Source organism: Fukomys damarensis, unplaced genomic scaffold, assembly GCF_012274545.1.
Source record: "Fukomys damarensis isolate Sample0158 unplaced genomic scaffold, DMR_v1.0_HiC HiC_scaffold_24, whole genome shotgun sequence".
NCBI classification, from domain to species: Eukaryota; Metazoa; Chordata; class Mammalia; order Rodentia; family Bathyergidae; genus Fukomys; species Fukomys damarensis.
Window position 1 is genome coordinate 50,026,022 of NW_022900936.1, and position 18,593 is coordinate 50,044,614.

Sequence of the window (18,593 nt, forward strand, 5' to 3'; positions counted from 1 at the left end):
ATTTTCACTCTGACAGAGAAGAATCAAAAGTGTTGGCTTAAATCTACGAAAGGATAAACACCAAAGCTACTAAAAATCAAATCAAAATGATCCTTGAAGCACAAAGTGGGATTGAAGAACATATCCATTGTTGAAGGAAATGATCTCTATATTAAAATCAGTGCACTAATGGGCAGCAAAATGATATTCTCATGCCAAAATGTGACAACTCTGAGCACAGGTCTCTAATGTCTCTATTGCTGTACTCAGACAACTGCTTACCATAACAGATGTCATCACTCAAATGGCTAGCTGGGACATAGCAGAAAATGCAGTTATCAAGGGAAGGGACAGATTTTCTGGTCTTACATTAGTCATTACACCCAAGACCTAGCTAACTACTCAACCTCTGTGAGTCTCAATCTATTACATAATTTGTAAAATAAAATAATTTTTGAAGCTGTAAAGAGGTTTGAGGTATTACAGAAGCTATTCTCAGGGACATGAAGTTAATTTGGATGGTAACAATGGGTATATATGTTTTATGTATTTATCATATACAAGTATACATTTATACATATCTATTTGTATTACAATATAAGTAAACTCATCTATTTGTCTTCATATTCAATACTTAAGAAATGCAAGTATTCAAATATCCATATACAGTGTTGTATACAAACAGAAATTTAAAAATAATCAATATATGTTAATATTCTTCTCCAGTGTGAAAAGCAGAATTCTAAGGCTAAATGAATCTTTAAGTTTATCACATTACACAGTAGCACATCCCCTTTCAATTCATGAACAGTAAATTGCAAATCAAGCACCATGCATCAATTTAAAGGTCACAACTGAGAAGCACCATTTTGTTCTAATAACTTCCCCACCCCAGGTACCCCTGGTAGGGGTACCTCTGATTTATTCAGATAGGAACCATGGATGATTTGTTTCTTTAAATCTGTTGTAAAAGGTTACTGTTGCAAAACCTTACCTTCCAGGTTTGGTGCTGTACTTCTGCAGGCGTGCCTTAACCTCATCATAAGTGAGAAATGCCATGTACCCAGGATGTGTCACAGCTAAGAAATTCCAATTCCGAAGAATAGAGCCCCAGGGCTGAAAACATAAATTGAGAGATTATCTAGATAGTATCAACCAATGACTACATACCAACTCATTATTTCATACCCTTAATGAAATTCTACTGAATGTTTCTGTACTTATTTGGCTTGAGTTAACCTTTGTAAACAGCAAGTATTTTGTTCTTTTTTTTTTTTTGAGAAATGTAATTAAACAAAAAATATCTTAGGAATAGAATATAAAGAACAAAAAGGAAAGCCTTATAATCTCTACATAGTTTACTTTCATACAGCATTTGTGCTCACTGTGAAACATAAACTACCAAAGTTTTTTCTTCAAAACTTTCTAATCTTTAAATAAGAATCAAACTCTTTGTAAAGAGCTTCCAATGACTCCAATGGGCCTAACATTGTTTGCTCTCAGGTAACTTTCTGTCCCAGCCTATTATCACACTTCCACTTCCTGTCTCTTCTGTCATTGGCCTCAACATCAGCCCATCTATCACCATAGTCTTTGTGTATGTTGATTCTTCTACCTAAATTTTCCCCTTCCAAATGTCATGTGATGCCCTTCTCCAATATCCCTTCCTCAATGAAGATGACCAGCACACTTAAAATAGGTACCTCCTGTCACATTCCTCAACTGCTACCTGTATGTTCTGTCCACTGATGTGCCCACAGGTGCCTCATTTTGTACAATGACAAAGTATACCTCAAAAAGTGTTTTGGCAAAAGTTGCACATTAACATAAGCAACTTAAAGTCAAGGCACATTTCCTGTCTTGCTCATCCATGTATACTGACAGACATACATAGTGTCAGATACCCTGCTGTTAAACAGTAACTTTTATGGAAACATAAAAGGTAGCATGCTACTGTACTTTCTTTTGTTTTAAGCTTACAATTATAAAATTAGGAAATCATTTAGGGTTTCAAAATGAGTTATATTAAAAAATTCACAAAATACCTCGTTTGTATCAAAATATCAATCTTTTATCTGATTAGTCATCCCTCCAGCTCCCATGGAAAGAGAAAAAGGCAGTCAATGATAGACAACTTTACTTGAGGGTGTGGATGAATCATCTGCAATTATTTTTCAGGCTGAGGTTACATTTATTCCTAGGAACTGGCAGCATACTACATCTAATGTGCCAGATTCTTAACTCAAATCCTCTCCATGAAAGAAAGAAAAAAAAAAAAAACAGGTAATTTATGTGGCCAAGTTAAAATTGATTTAAGATACCATGGGCTTGACTGCTGATAGAATTCCTGCTTTTGTTTGTTTTGAGACTTGCTCTTCATTATTGTACATCAAGTTTCAAATTTACAAGGCAGAGTTCTTCAAAGATTATTTCCCTTGAGATGAGAATAACAAGGGAAAGAATGACTTCGTAATAAAGAGTCATTTAGCCCTTTTTGACATAACAAGAAAAATCTTTAGGGTATTTCCTCATCACGCTAAAATATCTGAGTTTAAAAGGAGCTCCAAAGAATATTAACACGGGAGGTTCTATTTGTGCTTGGAAAAAAGCATATTTTTAATTTTGTTTTAAGGTATGACTAAAAAATTACATACACAAATATTGGGGATACTTGCATTGAAGTCCACACACATTAATGGAAGAACTACTTTTTAAAATGCTAAACTTCAGACTGTCAATGCATAGGTTAAAATACAAATTAAAAAAAAAAGAAGTAGGAGTTGAGAGACAATTACCGCAGTATTTAGCAACCATTTCTTACTACATGATCCAGAGGGCCAGCTTTTAATTACAAAAATATTTATATAATAGGATGAGTCTGTGTGCTGTTTATTCATTAAATGCAGCCCACTCAAAACAGTCAAAAGCAGGAGTTACTTAAGTGTGCTTTTTTTCCCTTTTTAAAGTATCTTGCAAACTAATGGCTTAAAGAAGGCAAGGCAAAATGTTTTTGAGAATAATTTATTATCAAAGGAAATTTTTTCATATATACAAATCTAAAATCACTTAGAAATTTTTAAACTGTTAGAGGTTAAAAAAATGAACTAATTAATCCTTCCATCATGCCTAATGCCACTATTTTCAAGAATCAGATAATGACTTAAAACTTCAAGTAGCTTGCCCAGATACTCTTCATATGTTCTTTGCTATAATTGATGACTTTCTTCCACTTTATTTGTCCTCTTCTTTCCCAGTAATGATCTGTACTTCATAATAATTAGGACAGTCCCACAACACTCCTTTCTTACCCTGGCACCCTCAAATGCAGTACCCTGTCTTTGATGACCCAGTCTTCCCTAACAGTGAAGAAAAATAGAAGGAAGAATGAAATAGCAGCTCCCAAGACAAGAAAGAAGCAAAAGCCCTATATTTCATTTCAGGACTTTAGTACCTGCCTATCACAAAATCTCTCAGCCACCTAGAGAAGAAAGACAAGGATAAAGGCAGAAGAAAGAAGACAATATGGAAACACACACACATACACACAACCAGAGAAGAAGGAGGAGGAGGGAGAGGGGGAGGAGGAGCAGAACAAGACGAAGACAATGACGACCATGATATGGCAAAGGTAAAATATAACCACAGGAAGATGATTCTGAATACTCTCCAGTGTTTACTCAATTTCTACCTGGGTATAAAGGTCAGGGACCAGAGGAAGAGCCACCTTCTTTCCTTCCCTATTCAATTCACAACTTTAACCCCTACATTACGTTTTCTACCTCAGACCCAAATCCTGAGTGTACTTTACACACTTTCAGATCACACTGCCCATTCTTCTACCCCCCATAATTCAGGGCTACTAATACTAGTACCATGTAGTACTGTGTTACAGTAAAATTTGTCTATGAGGTTACACTGTTAACACATCTTACATTCTACCTAGACTATGTAAACTTAAAGACACCACAATATAATAAATGTAAGAAAACATTGGAGTTTTAAATTCATGTAAAAGCAGATCATATTTTAAGGCACATACATGATTACTGTCAAAGCACTGAATAATTATAGAAACATAAGACAATAAAAAAATTCTCCAAGAATTTTTCAGCTCCTTCTGCAACTGTGTGTTTTAAGAGAGATTAGGCATTTAGCTTAGTTAATAATTTGGTTTTATTATCTAAAAGTTTTTACAGTAGCTCTCCTTAGAAGATTCCTTTCCTTTTTCATTCCAGCAAATATAAATAAGATAAACTTCAGAGTATTATTTTTACTTGTGCAGTTTTAAAGTGAAACTGCTCATAACAAAATAGGTATGCATATTAAGCTGAAATTTGGGTAAGAATTTAACCAAAATTAAGTTGACCCCATACTTCTAATATATAACTCTAGAGCATTCTAGCATTTAATACCCACACTAAAAAGTCATCCAAATTCCTCACAGAAAAAATACTCACTTCCTAAAAAGAGCCATTAGGTTTAGTATGTGAAAATTGCTTCAGCTTTTTTACTTCTATAGGGACAGAAGCAAAGTTGTTATTTTTATTTCTTGTATCATGTTAAACAAAGGATGTGTTTATTCTGAAAAGTTACTGAAAATCTTTAAAGAAAGGAGAGCTTCTACTATAAACAATCAGTATTGGGTAACAGAACTCTTTTCTAAAGTGTGTATCTGAAGCCTGGTGTGGTGGTGTACAACCCACACATCATCCCTGCAACTGGGAGGCTGAGCCGCAAAGGATCCCAAATGGGAGGCCAGCCTGGGCCACACAAGACCCTGTTTCAAAAAATAAGTGAAGAATATCAACCAATGAGCAAAACACATTTTAGAATACTTAAAGAAATGTTTCAAAAAATAAGCGAAGAATATCAACCAATGAACAAAATGCATTTTAGACTACTTAAAGAAAACAAGCCATGAGCCGGGCAAGGTGGTGCACGCCTTAATCCCAGAACTCAGTAAGCCGAGTCAGGAGGATCACTGTGAGTTTGAGACCAGCCTGGGCTGCATAGTGAGTTCCAGGTCAGTCTCAACTACATAGTGAGACTCTGTCTCAACAAAACAAAACAAAACAAACAAGCCATGGGCTACGAATTTATCTCAGTGCTTTGCAAGCACAGGTCCTAAATTCGACCCCCCGGTAACCGAAAACAAAAGTACATGTGTGTGTGGTGGCACACACTGTAATCCCAACCCTCAAGAAGGCTGAGGGAGGAGGATAGTAAATTCAAGCTCAGTTTGAGCAACTTAGTGAGACCCTGTCTCAATATAAGAAAGGAAGAAAAGAAAACCAAGATGGAAGGAAAGCAGAGAGGGAAGGAGAGAGAACAAAGAAGGAAGGCAGGGAATAGAAGGGAGGGGTGGGGAGGACAAGATATAAAAAAAAGCACGTTAGCTAGCTAGCTAGGAATTTAACACAGTGCAAAGGCCCCTATTTAGCTAGTCATACTACACATATTGAATAATTATGATTTAAAACTGCAATAAAGTAAAATGTATCCCATACATATGGTTGATAGGAGCCCTTTTGTCTTTTATTAAAAAGCTCTTTAGTTAATTAGAAGCTAATCCAGTGTGGGGAATTTTGTTTTCTTTTTTTAAAACATAAACCAGTCACCTTATCCTAGCTGGTGAGTGTCACAAGCAGAATCAGAGACGTAAAATTCATATAGCATGGAAAATACAAAATCAAAGTTATACGGTAAAATTTGATGAAAGTTTCAATCAGAATAAATGATACTGCAGATTAAACTAAAAACTGTCAGAATACAAACAGCCTCATATCTAATCAACTTATATCACTGTGAAATGTTATTAATTATAAGACTTTTAAGTGTGATTGTTTTATTTTATGACTATGTCAATTAAATCCAATAGATAATATGCATTTTAATGGCAAAATCAAATTCAAAACACAAATTTTAAATGTCCATGGTATAGTAGATGGGACATGATAACTGAAAAATCATTTTGATGAAGAATATGACATGGAAAAACTTGTTCATTATATACAGCCGAATGAGCAAACCAATGTGTAAAACTATAAAACCACAAGATATTTCTATGTAGAAATTTGCTATTTCTAAATTTACTACTTCCCTTCTGACCTAACTAATGCTATAGTTAAAGAGGAGTTGGGACAGAATGCTGGTAAATGCCCAGATGTAAATATGTGTGTGTTTTTTTTTCTTTTTTTTGGTACCAGGGATCAAACTCAAGACCTTGTCTTGCAGGCAGGCGCTGTGCCACTGAGCTATACCCCTGGCCCATAAATGTTGTGTTCTATCAGGTTGGTGTTGCCAGAACAAAGGGATAATCTAAGTAGAGAGTTTACAACAGAAATCTTTTGAATGAGTCTTCCCAAAACTAACCAACCAACCACCAGGCTCACAGGACCTGATATTCCAATACCAAATGACTCACTCACAACTTACAGGAATGAATGACCAAACATTTACAGGAATAAATTCATGAACTACCAAGAATTCAACCTTTTTTTTTTTGTTTTTTTCTGGTGTGTGTATGTGAAAAAGAGAGGCAGAGACACACACATATACACACATACAGGGAAGGGAGCAGAAGGGGAGGGAGGAGAGAAGGGCTAGAGGGTAGAAAGCAAAGGACTGATACATTAAGCAAATGTAAAGCTTACCTGAAATAGCCTGGTAAAAATATCAAATTCAAATACTGAAATGTAATCATTGAAAGTTAAATCAATTGTTGATTTTAGAGCCATTGCTTCTAGGCCAGAGCTAATCTGATGGACTTCATGAAGGCACTGTCTGAATACTTTCCATGGTACAATAGTTCTGTGCAAGGGAAAAACAAAATTAATTATTGAATCAAATGACACTGAACACATATCTTCCATTAAACCACAAATTTTAAATCATAAAATAGTAACATTTGCAAGAAAATAAATATTTGAGAATGCTGTTCATAATTCAGATCAGAGGTAATACTAACATTGTTATGTTTCATTTATGAAGAAAGTTAAAAGAAAGAATTTCTCTTTAAATACCTCAGCTATCAAGATATCTTTACAAACACATTCAAAGGAAGTATCAGGTTCAAAGTTCTATGCACCATGACCTCTTCATTTGTGCATAAAAGGTTATTTAGCTTTGGCTTCATAGTAAATTCTATCCTTCTGTTTTAAGACAGTTACAAGAGTATCCATAGAATAGCAGGAATCTTTATTCACTGTACAAAAGAGTCATGTGTATATACTATTTCAATAAGTGTAGGGTGGAAAGTCATAAAGATTTCTGTGTCCTCTTCCTAATATTTTCTGCGGAGATGAAAAACACATGTAACTTCATTTGTATGCAATGAGAAATCTTACTTTTAAAAAAGTAACTATAATTGCTATCTCACAGGAATTCATTTATCTAACATCTAATCATTAATTCATCCTCAATACACATCACATATCAAAAATTTTAGTAATACATTTACACGTTCAAAAAGTTTAGAAGCACACAGAATAAAACCAGGAAGTTCTATCTCCCAACCAAACCCCTACATGACTAGTTTCCAAGTTTCATTCATCTTCCCCTCCCCCATGGAAATTAATTAACACCCTTTATATACTGCTTGGTGATGTTCCTCCTTAGGTCAAATGCTTATTGCTGAATCGATAGAAGGAAACCATGCATATTTTTCAAAATGTAAATGGTAGTTTACAAAAGAATTAGCATAAGAATTAATATGCACCCTTCTAAAAGATAGCAAATATTTAAATCAAGTTTTTCTTTACCATTGTCTCTTTAGAAATAAAAGACTCAAACAGAATGGACAAAATTTTGCCTGGCCTGGTTGTATATCAACCATCCCAATGGAGAATTATCACTGAGTTTTACATTTTTTATTCATGACTGGGAATCTAGAGTAGTGGCTGTCAACCTTAGCATCCAACTGACACATACAAAGGGCTTGTTAACACAGAGACTACTCACTGCCCACCCAAGGTATTCTGTAGTCCTGGGCGGAGCCTGAGAATTGAGTATTAATTCATTTCCCAGTGACTGATGTGCTGCAACCCACATCTTGAGTGAGCACATGGACCGACTATCCATCAATTGCTAAGTCAAGCACTTTCAGGGACACAGAACTATGGAAACACAGGTACAAATTCTGTTTTTGAAGAATAAATGCTCCTAGGCCAGAACCAAGATTTGTAGTGCTAAAAGAATACAGAGAGGAAATCTATAAGCAAGTACTCCTTGATGGATGCCCAGTGAAGAGAAGTCTACGAGAGTGGCATGCATGAATGATAAAACAGGCTCACAAAATGATACTGCATTTATAAGAAAGTTAAGGTTTGATGTACCATTACAAAAAGAAAACTACGAAGCTTAATATCTCAAAAGGCTTTTCTCTATGTACGAAAAAAACAGGAAACCACAGAAAACTGAAGAAAGACACCACATCAGATGCCATTTAGAAGAAACATACGTCAAACTGATTAAGGTTAACAAAATGCTGCTGGCATAAAAGAACAAGGCAAATGCTTAATAATATTAGAAAGCTTTTGATTTAATGTGAAGTATAAACATGCAATTATGTTCAGTTTCATTACAGTGACCATGAAAGTAGTGCCTAAGAGGCGCATTTTTCTTTTCCAAACTAAAGTTTCCAATAATTAACACACACAAATGACATAAACCATGGTGGGAAAAGAGTTGATCAAACAACAGTTGATTTAAGAATGGCACAGATATTTTTTTGTATGGAAAAGCATACAGTTGTTTTATGTATAAGGTATAAAAAGTAAACATGCTAAGCAAGTAAAAACCACATTTGTTTTGTATGGAAGTTAAGAAAAAACACTGGTTAAATACACATCTTACTATGTTACTGTAAAAATATCATTATGCAATATTTAAGGTAGATGGAAATAATGATTTGAGTACCCAGTGACTTCTCAGAGTACATTATACAAAATGTACAACCTCTATTTGACAAATGGAAAACCCCCATTTCTGCAGTACTTGTGTTAATGAAACCTTGTCCCAGTTCACTTACGATAAACCTAAAGCCCATAGAGGCATTCATTCACTAAAACTTCATTAAGGGTAGCAAAAAGGAATAAGAAGGTAAAGCGTTATTTGGTTATCAGAACAACAGATTTTCCTTCTTTGATCAACTCAGAAAAAACACTCTTGTGTAAGAGAGGATTAGTGGGAAAGGTATTCCCAAATGAAGACTAGAAAAATGTCTTTAAAAGCAAACAAACAAACAAAGCAACAGCTTGTACTAAAGCTGCCGCACACAGGGCCTAAATTTCCCACAGAGAATTGGAAGTGGTTACCACTTTCTTTTCCCGAATTGAGGTGGTGGGAGGAGATAGGGACAGAATAAATTTTCATGCTTTTAATGAAACTGCAGAAAGACAGTAGTATTTCTCACTACCTCTTCTTCCCTTAAACATAAATCCTGGGAGGGAAAATATTAATTAACATTAATGAAAATATTGTTTCAAATCAAAATATGCAGAAACTTAAGTGTGGACGAAACCTAGTAAAAAAGGGTGGGGGGATGAGAAGGAAAAAGAAAACAAAACACTAAATGAGCCAACTGAAGCTTAAAGCTCTCACAGATCACAAAATCTTTAAAGTGCTCTATTTGCCATACAATTAAGAAAAACACATTTAATTGCAAATTGAATCACTTTATAAAAATATACAGAAAAGCACAACTCACTATCAATCTACAACTAACAGAACACAAGACCAACAGGAAGGTAGGCACTTATTAGGATAATACAATTTAAAAGTCTCTAGACTTCCAATAAATCGAGCATGGCTGTCATGCAGTGGTTTACTATCAGCCACTGCTACAAAGAAATCTTTAATGACTTGGAGAAAAGGGATAGTTTTGTTCATATGTCATAACAATTTAATACATAAGGCTTTATTATAGTTCTATTATTAGATAATGGGCTCTAGTCTCTTGAACAAATAGCAAGTTATTGCCTTTAGAAGTCATTGTTTCTAGAACTTTTTTGAAAATGTTTTATTTTTATTAGTACATATTTGCAGGACATAATAAATATATTTATTGTGGGGAATTGGTATATGTACCTATCTCAATTCATTTTTCCCCTTTCCCCTCCACCTGCCCCCATTTTTTGCCAGCATAGGATTCATTTACTAACCTTATAAGTCCTTATAAAGTTAATTATCAGTTTAACAGATGAATTAAAACAGGCCAAAAACACATAAGATGATCTAATAAATCAAGGTATACTTTTAGATATATTGTCCATGTTGGATTACAATTACTTGTTGCTCTTCTTTACAATTCTCTTTTATTGTGTACTCTAGAGTTTCTCATATAACAGAAAACATGTGATATTTAAGCTTGTGCGTCTGATTTACTTCATTTAAAGTTGTAGTCTCAAAGCACATCTATTTTTCTACAAAGGATTCGTTTGTCCTTTCTTGCAGAGTAGTACTCCACTGTGTATAAATAATACCATACTTTCTGCATCCATTCACCTGTCGAATATAGGCTGCTTCATAGACATATGGGCTGTTTCCAAGATTTAACCATCATAAATTGTGCTTTTATAAACATGGGTATACCTACATAATTGTGCTATGATGTCTTTAATTTTTTTGGTAAAGAATCTGTCCAACAGAATTTCTAGCTTTAGTTTTTTGAGGAGTCACCTTACTGATTTCCACAGTAGTTGTACCAGGTTACTCTCCCACCAATAATCAAGAGTGTCTTGAAAAGTACAATTTCCTTTCAAAGAAAATCAGAACCCAAGATCAGCCAGATGTAGAAACTGAAAAGGTGTCTGTGAGTCAGCACTTCACAGATCACACAATCTCTGGGATCAGCTCCTCCTGGGTAGAAATGGAAGCAAGTATTCAAAAGCCCAATTTTAAAATCCTGTACTTCTAAGGAAAAGTAAAAGGACTAAAATAAAAAAATAGAGAAGTGCTAGGAAGTTGATTTTACAAATTTACCTGCAACCTCTACTTCCTCCAAATTACAGGTGTTACTTGTTATATTCCATACAACAAAGGTGTGAATTTGCCCAGTGTAGTGGAACATGCCTGTATTCCCAGCACTCTGGGATTCCATTCGAAGTTCCAGCCTGAACTAGGCAACAGCAAAACCCCATCTCAAAATAAAAAGAAAAAAAAGCAGGCTAAGGAGATAGCTCACTGCAAAGACCCTGGGTCTGATCCTCAGTACTGCAAAAGAAATAATCAAACAAAAAACAAACAACCAAACAAAAAGTGATTATCAGCAAAAACAGTATAATTCTGCAGTGAATGAGAATTTAGCGTTTCTGGAAGTCAATCTATAAATTTTGACCCAAAAAGTCTACTTTTAATGAATTTGTCTAAAGATAACTGTGTTCAAAAAGTGTTCAGCAGTGCAAAATTTCACCCACACATCTCTTCAAGCAGGTTTGTTTATAATAGCAAAATAATAAAAACAAGTAATTCTGAGTAACAATAGAATACAACATTGAAAAAAATGTTATAGCACTTAAAATTGTACAGAAAATAGTGTAATGTAAAAATATGCACGATATACTATTAAACGGCAATAGTATTTTTAACACTGTTGCTCCCTTTAAGATCCTACATTCAAAACTATTTGTGATGTCCAGAAAAGCCATTACAAATCTAAAGTGATAACTGGATTGTGAAAAAACTATAAGTGATTTTTAAAATTTCACTTCCTGAGTTTATTTACATTTATAATGCTTCTTTCTATTGTATCCTAATGGATTCAAGTAATAAAATACATACTAAAACATTAAAAATATTTAATCTTAGAATCAACTGAACCAGTATTTGCTTATGATTTTTTCTAGAAAATACACATATACAAAATTTACAGGTTAAATGATGAGAAATCTTGAAGGAGCTGAACACGGTTGCTGATATGATGGGAGGGCAGAAGAATAGGGAAAAAATAAGAACCAAGATGGATTATGTAAAGGTGCAAATTTCCAATGATGAATGTCATTACATTGTATATACCTTAAATGTACCAATAAAATTAATAAAAAAAGAAATAAAATCCTATTGTTACATGTCAGCAGTATATAACTAGAAATGAAAACTTTAAAACTTGACTTTTACAGTGCCATCTATAAACATTAAATGAATAGAAACAAAACTAACATAAGATGACTAAGGCCACAACACATACACAGTCAGATATAAAAGACATAAAAAGATATAACACTTTAACAGATCGGCAGGCTCAGTATTGTAGTTATGAATTCCCTCAAAATGACCTACAGATTTCATACAGCCTCAATTAAAACTCCCAGAAGGCACTACGACACTAGGAATAAACTGACTCTAAAATTTATAGAGAAATGCCAAAAGCCAAGATTAAACAAGACAATCTTCAATAAGAATAACACTGACGATCCTGTAATTCTTACATTAAGACCAAGTATTCGCATGGATAGAGACACATACTACTGAAGCAGAACTGAAATTTCACAATCAAGTACACTGGTACAGGGAAGTTGCTACACAAAAGCGCTTCTGTGCGAACAGCAGTGCTGAAAACATGAGGCTCAATAAATGTTGCTGGGTCAAATGGACACACACATGAAAGAAATTCAATCTTGGCCACTACCTTCCAACACATTAAGCAAATTCAATCTTAGATATATCTTAGAGCTAAAATTAAAAAGGAAAACAAAGTTTTTAAGGAGATACATAATAAGTTATCAACATTACACAGGAGCAGGCAAAAAATTTAAACACAACCCAGATTTCCCAAACAATAAAGAAAAATGATTTAAAATGAGTAAATATCATTAACAAACTGAAAAAAGTCACCCACAAAGAGGAAGTATTAACAGACGCAACAAAAAACATATTCATAACATATAAAAACTTCTATGCATAAGTACAAATAATAAAAATAGCCGTTTTTATACACGTGCAGTTAAATAAAAATGTTCAATAAACATACAAAGATGTGCTCAACTTCAGTGGTCATCCGGGAAATGTAAACTAAAAACACAAATGAAATTCCACTCTACCCCAAAAGAATGACTTAGTAAAAAGCAAAGAATGATATTATAAAACACTGAGGAGGATATGGGGTAACGAACTGTTACACACTGCTTAGAAAAGACTAAATTGGTACAAACACTTTGGAAATTTGTTGGGAGGTCTACACAAACTAATACTGTGCATAAACTAGAAGTGCGCAACTATATTCATATATTTCTATTAGAAACACACAGATATGCTTAAATAGGTACAAAAGAAATGTCACTATTAAGTGAAATAAGTCACACATGTGTAAATACTGAATCGTTTGGTGTGAAATACTATAATAGTACATAAGATCATAATGGTACAATTGACAATGTGAAATAGGAAGACAAGGGCTAAAGCTATAGGGGAAATGGGAAGGGTAGGGAAAGGTAATAAGGGAAAAGAAAAAAAACATGAGAAAATGGAAAAATGGAAATAAAGTATTTGTAAACAGGGAAGGGAGAAGTGGGTAAAGGGAGGGCAGGGATATGGGGAAAAAATGAGAACCAAGACCCATGATGTAAAGGTACAAGATCCCAACAATGAATGTAACTGTACTGTATACCTAAAATGTACTAATAAACTCAATGAAAAAAAAAAGACATTTATGAAAGAGGGCTTTCAGAACTACTTTGGAAAGTGGCTCAAACAATGACAGAAAAAAAAATGTCACTATTAATAACAATCCCAAAGAGAAATAACCCAGTGTGTGTTAATAGCAAAATGGATTACCATAAAATGGAGAAAGGAGAATGAATAAAGTAGCCCTATGTACAAGAACAGAGTGAAATTCCATAAACATACGAGTCAAGCCAATTTTAGCTCAAAGCAGCATAATCTGTATGATTTCAGCTTTATATGATTCCATTATGCGGCAAAATGACATACTGTGGGCAGGCAGTGACAACCAGCGTGGCAGTATGGTTCACGCTGCAGCTTACATACACCAGTATCCTATATCAGGAGCATTTACACTGGTAGTTTTCATTTTGTGAAGCTTCTCAACTTATATTTATGATTTGTGCACTTTTCTGTGTTCCTTAAACTTTTAACTACATATTTAACTTTAAAAAAATATTGCATTAAAATCTCAGTCTGAAAAGAAAGAAGTATGGGAATGGACAATATAATCCATAATGCAATAAAGGGAATCAACATGTTTCATTGTCAGTTGTGTTGCTGTGGTGACGGTGGTTGTTTGAAATCCATTTTAGTTTAAGGATAGATGGCCTCATTTGAACTTGAAAAAACATAGACAAAAATCACCCTATTCTATCTCTATTAAGACCATCGCCTACGTTTAATCTTATGGTGATTTCTCTAGAAAATTCACCAAGATCAACAAAGATATATTTAGTGTCAGTACTTTTGAATTGAGGGCCAGATTTGTTCAGAACATAATAAAGTATGCATAAGATATTTGATGTGTTCTGATTTTTTATTATGGATATAAAACATTAGAATTGTGATTTCTAAATCTGCTAACACTTTGTATATAGTTATTACTTAAATCCAATCTTTTTTTGCAATGACCCTATTTCTTGAAGGATATGAAAATAGGCTCTTATCAGGTTATACTGTTTTTGCTGTTTCATCAATAAGAGGAAACAACTATTTTCAAGTAACCTATGACAAGAGCATATCAAAACCACACCGGCCAAAGAGTTGTCTTACAACAATTTATCTTTGGCAGGATGGTAACCATAGTTACCAAGAACAGTCATAATTCGATATAATAATTCTTTTTCAATAAAGAAAATTCCTGACTTTCACAAAGCTACAGACACCGTTTGGAATACATAACTTTTCCTCATCAAAAAGCTCACAACACTATCTACATAGAGCAGATAAGTATTATATCTATGTATGTTAGACAATTATTCTCACTTCCATGGACTGAAACCTAGCTAGAAAAGTAAAGTTCTACGATTTCAAAAACAAGAAAATATTTTCTTCAGCTTTATTCCTGATTTTTTCAATAACTTCAGACATGCAATAGATCTAGTGTTTTCTAATTTTTGATCTTGTATACTAACTTTTGGAAATTAATTTATTATACTTATGAAATTATACATAATTCTTTTTATTTTCTGACTTTTAAAACATAATTTATGGGTGGAATGGGATAGTATATACAAAAATATAATCCATAAAAATATGTAGAAATTCTGGCTTTAATTTTCCCATTTAGTAGGCATCAGTCATAGGACAACAGAAAATTCTGGTCTTAGTGGATATTTGTTCTTTCCTTTCTAAAGCACAACTGTTCTTTATTATATTTTCTTTCAAAGTTCAATAATGTTCATGAAATATAATAGCTCATCGGTTACAGAAAGATGTTTCATAGAATATTCAAAATAAGGAAGAGTAATAAATCATTAGCACTGAAAAAAATATGAAATACATAGTGATTGTAAAATGTTTTAACTGCCTTGCTACTAAGTCCCAAACATCTTCTCTACCAGCAGAAAATGAACCTAAAGAACAGCAGAGCCTGGGATTCTACCCTGATTACAACCAAGTCAACAAGTTAGTTATTAACAATATAGTTATTACTCTCATGTTCATGGATATTGGAAGAAGACACCAGGTTACTATGGCAGATTCAAAGAACTTTACAACTCACAGAAAGAGTAGAGGTTAGAATATAAGCTGTTTCTTTTCCCTATTCCCTGACCTTTCAGTTTGTTCAGACAGTGCAAAGAGAGGGGTGAGATACCTGCATACAGATAGAGTAGAACCTAGAATTTAAGGAGCCTAGATATTTTATAATGGGCAAAATATAATGTAACTGTACTCTAATTTGAAATATAGTAAAGCCATAAACATTACATTAAAACATTTTCTGAAGTATTAGAAGTATTTGGTGCACAAATATTCACCATTCAGAAAATAAAAAATCTACAAGAATTACTGAAAATGAGAATTTAAATAGCTTAATTGTAACAAATCAACTCAAAACTGATCTGCTGGCTATCTAGAAGAAATGGGAACGATAAATTTATGTCTTTACTTAATCTTTTTAGGGTCCTGCACCAAAGTTTTAAATTACATTCCAGAAATATAGTTTAGAAGCACAATTTTAGCTTAATATTGAGAATTAACTCAGAAAACATTAATAGCATCTGCAAATAGTATTAATATATTTTTCTCATTTGGTAGAACAAGCAAAAGACAAGCAAAAAGGAGACAGCTATTTCTCAACATGAGGAGGTAAAATAAGTAGTCAAAATCTAGATAAAAATAGATTAGATGTAAGAAGACAAGGTCCCAACCTTATCATGAGAAATCGTAACCTCAAAATAAGAAAAGATAATTCTCAGACTCTACTACACACCTTGGCTGGCTACAATCTTGACAGAGCGCCAGACCAAAGAATATACAGGAAAACCCAGTGCACTTATTCAGTGTGCACCAATGAAAATGCGTGCACGCGTACACGCACACGCACACACACACATGCTTAGCAAATTTAGAAATCACCAAAAATTTGACATACCATAATATACCTATACAGACACCAAAAACTCAAATACCCACTCAGGCAATATTTAGAGCCCCTTTAACATTTTGGTCATAGACTTGCAAAATTTTTAAAGTATAAATAAATTAGATTATTAATGCCTTTTTGTTACTATAAGAATGAAAATTTTTATCTTTTAATCTATTTTGAGCCTTCACTAGTATCACCTAGTTCATCTCCATCTTCATTAGAGCTCACCTTCTTCTGGCTCCTATAACACTACATTCTCATTTTCTTTTCTCTATTTTTCTGTGACTCCTCAAAACTCCCTAATTTCCCCATGCATATTTCATTCATCAGTATTCTGTATGGATATGTTTTCATTCTTTCTGCACCATCTTCACGGTCCATATCAATTAATTCTATGCCACAGTTCAACAGATTTTCCAGAAACTACAAAGTCAAATATCTCAGAGCAGAGACACAATGGAAATGTGCAGGGTTCAAGTAAGGACCATACCAAAGGGAGAAAGAATATATGAAGAATACAGCCAGCACCAGTCGTAGGCACTTGTCTTCCTACAATATTAACCTAGTTTTTCAATTACTTCTTTTCCTTTTTTAATGAAATTCAACACAATATGTTTCATATAAAATAAATCACTTTAAAAAGAACCTATCTCCAAATCTCTTCTTTCTGCTTCTCCTATTTTAGTGAATGGTATCCAGTTGATCAAAGCAGATTGAGACTTCATATTTGACTCTTTTCTTTCCACCTCAATCATCTTATAAATAATCAGGTCCTACTAATTTTATCTTCATATCATTCTTACTTTAATCAGCGTTCCCATCACAGTAACAAAATATTGAACACCTGCAACTTAAAAGAGGAGGGGTTTATTTTGGCCCTGAGTTTCAGTGGATTCTTGCTCCATCACAGAAACTGAACAACAGACGGGCCTAAGGAAAAACAGCTGCTCATTTCATGGAGAGCAGGAAGCGTAGGGAGAAGGGAGGAGCCTGCGCTCCTTTCATGTAATGCCCACCCCCGCACCCCACCCCCTGCCAAGACCTACCCAAACAAACCCTACCTTCCAAGAGGAAACCTTTGAGGGACATTTCAGATCTAAACCATAACAGTTCTCAAATTCAAGAACATTTTAATTTGCTCATCATGGTAGCCTCCTCATTTATCCTATTTTTCACCGTAATTAGTTTCTAAAGTATATATGGAGATTACAGCTATGAACTGCAGGGAGAACACAGATAACACCTTCTAGGATGAGGAAGAAAATTTCAAAATTATGTGTGCATTTTATATAATTTTATTTTTTGTACCAGGGATCAAACTTGGGACTTTGCTCTTGCGAGTCAGGCGGTGGCACCAATAAGCTAAATCCCCAGTCCTACGTACTTTTTAAAAATTGTATTATAGTATGTTCTTTGTCTTATGCATACGATATAGAATAGATTTTTGCATGAGAAACAGAACCTAAATAATGGTAATTTCACTGAGAGGGTTCGGAGTAAATACAGGAGAAATAAAGGAGAAAAAAAGATAAAGAAAAACACAAACATATGTAGCTTTAATGTTACTATGATGCCTTTTCTTTGGAATGACGGTGGACACTGTTACAACTCCATCCTATTCCCAGTTCTCCACTGAACAGACTGACAGGTGTCTTGTATGTATAACCTATCAACGCTGAGGGCTTCACTGATCAGTGCAGTAAATAACTACTGGCAAATTATCCTACCATGTGTGATGTTCCTTAAGACACTTATAAATGGTAAAAACTTGTTTTAAATATTATCATCTACGTGTACTGTCTTACTCAAGTGGAAACAGACTGCTTGTAACTAGAAAATTATATTTGTGATCTTTTTGTATTTGTAGTTCTAGTGCAGAAATAAGTCCTTAATTTCTACTGTGTATCTGCTTTCTTCACTATAAATAATTAGATTGTCTTTTCTTTACTTGAGGGAAAACTGATCTAGTTAGTAGGGTAGACAAACATGTATTTTACTCAATAAACAGGATAAAAAAATTTTCCTTTATTTCATATATAAGTGAAAGGAAATACAGGAAACCAAAGACAGTCCATACCACTTC

At 34.0% G+C, this 18,593-nt stretch overlaps 1 protein-coding gene across 10 annotated transcripts in view; it reads right to left on the reverse strand.

Annotated features, from left to right (window-relative positions):
* Cblb (Cbl proto-oncogene B) overlaps positions 1–18,593 on the reverse strand; it is a 207,498-nt gene that overhangs the window by 89,124 nt on the left and 99,781 nt on the right. For all 10 annotated transcript variants that reach the window (XM_033768106.1, XM_033768105.1, XM_033768104.1 and 7 more), the window contains exons 5-6: positions 6,633–6,789; positions 974–1,095 (exon numbers count right to left, since the gene is read on the reverse strand). In XM_033768106.1, the coding sequence (XP_033623997.1) occupies positions 974–1,095; positions 6,633–6,789 (279 nt within the window). The remainder of the gene's footprint in view (positions 1–973; positions 1,096–6,632; positions 6,790–18,593) is intronic.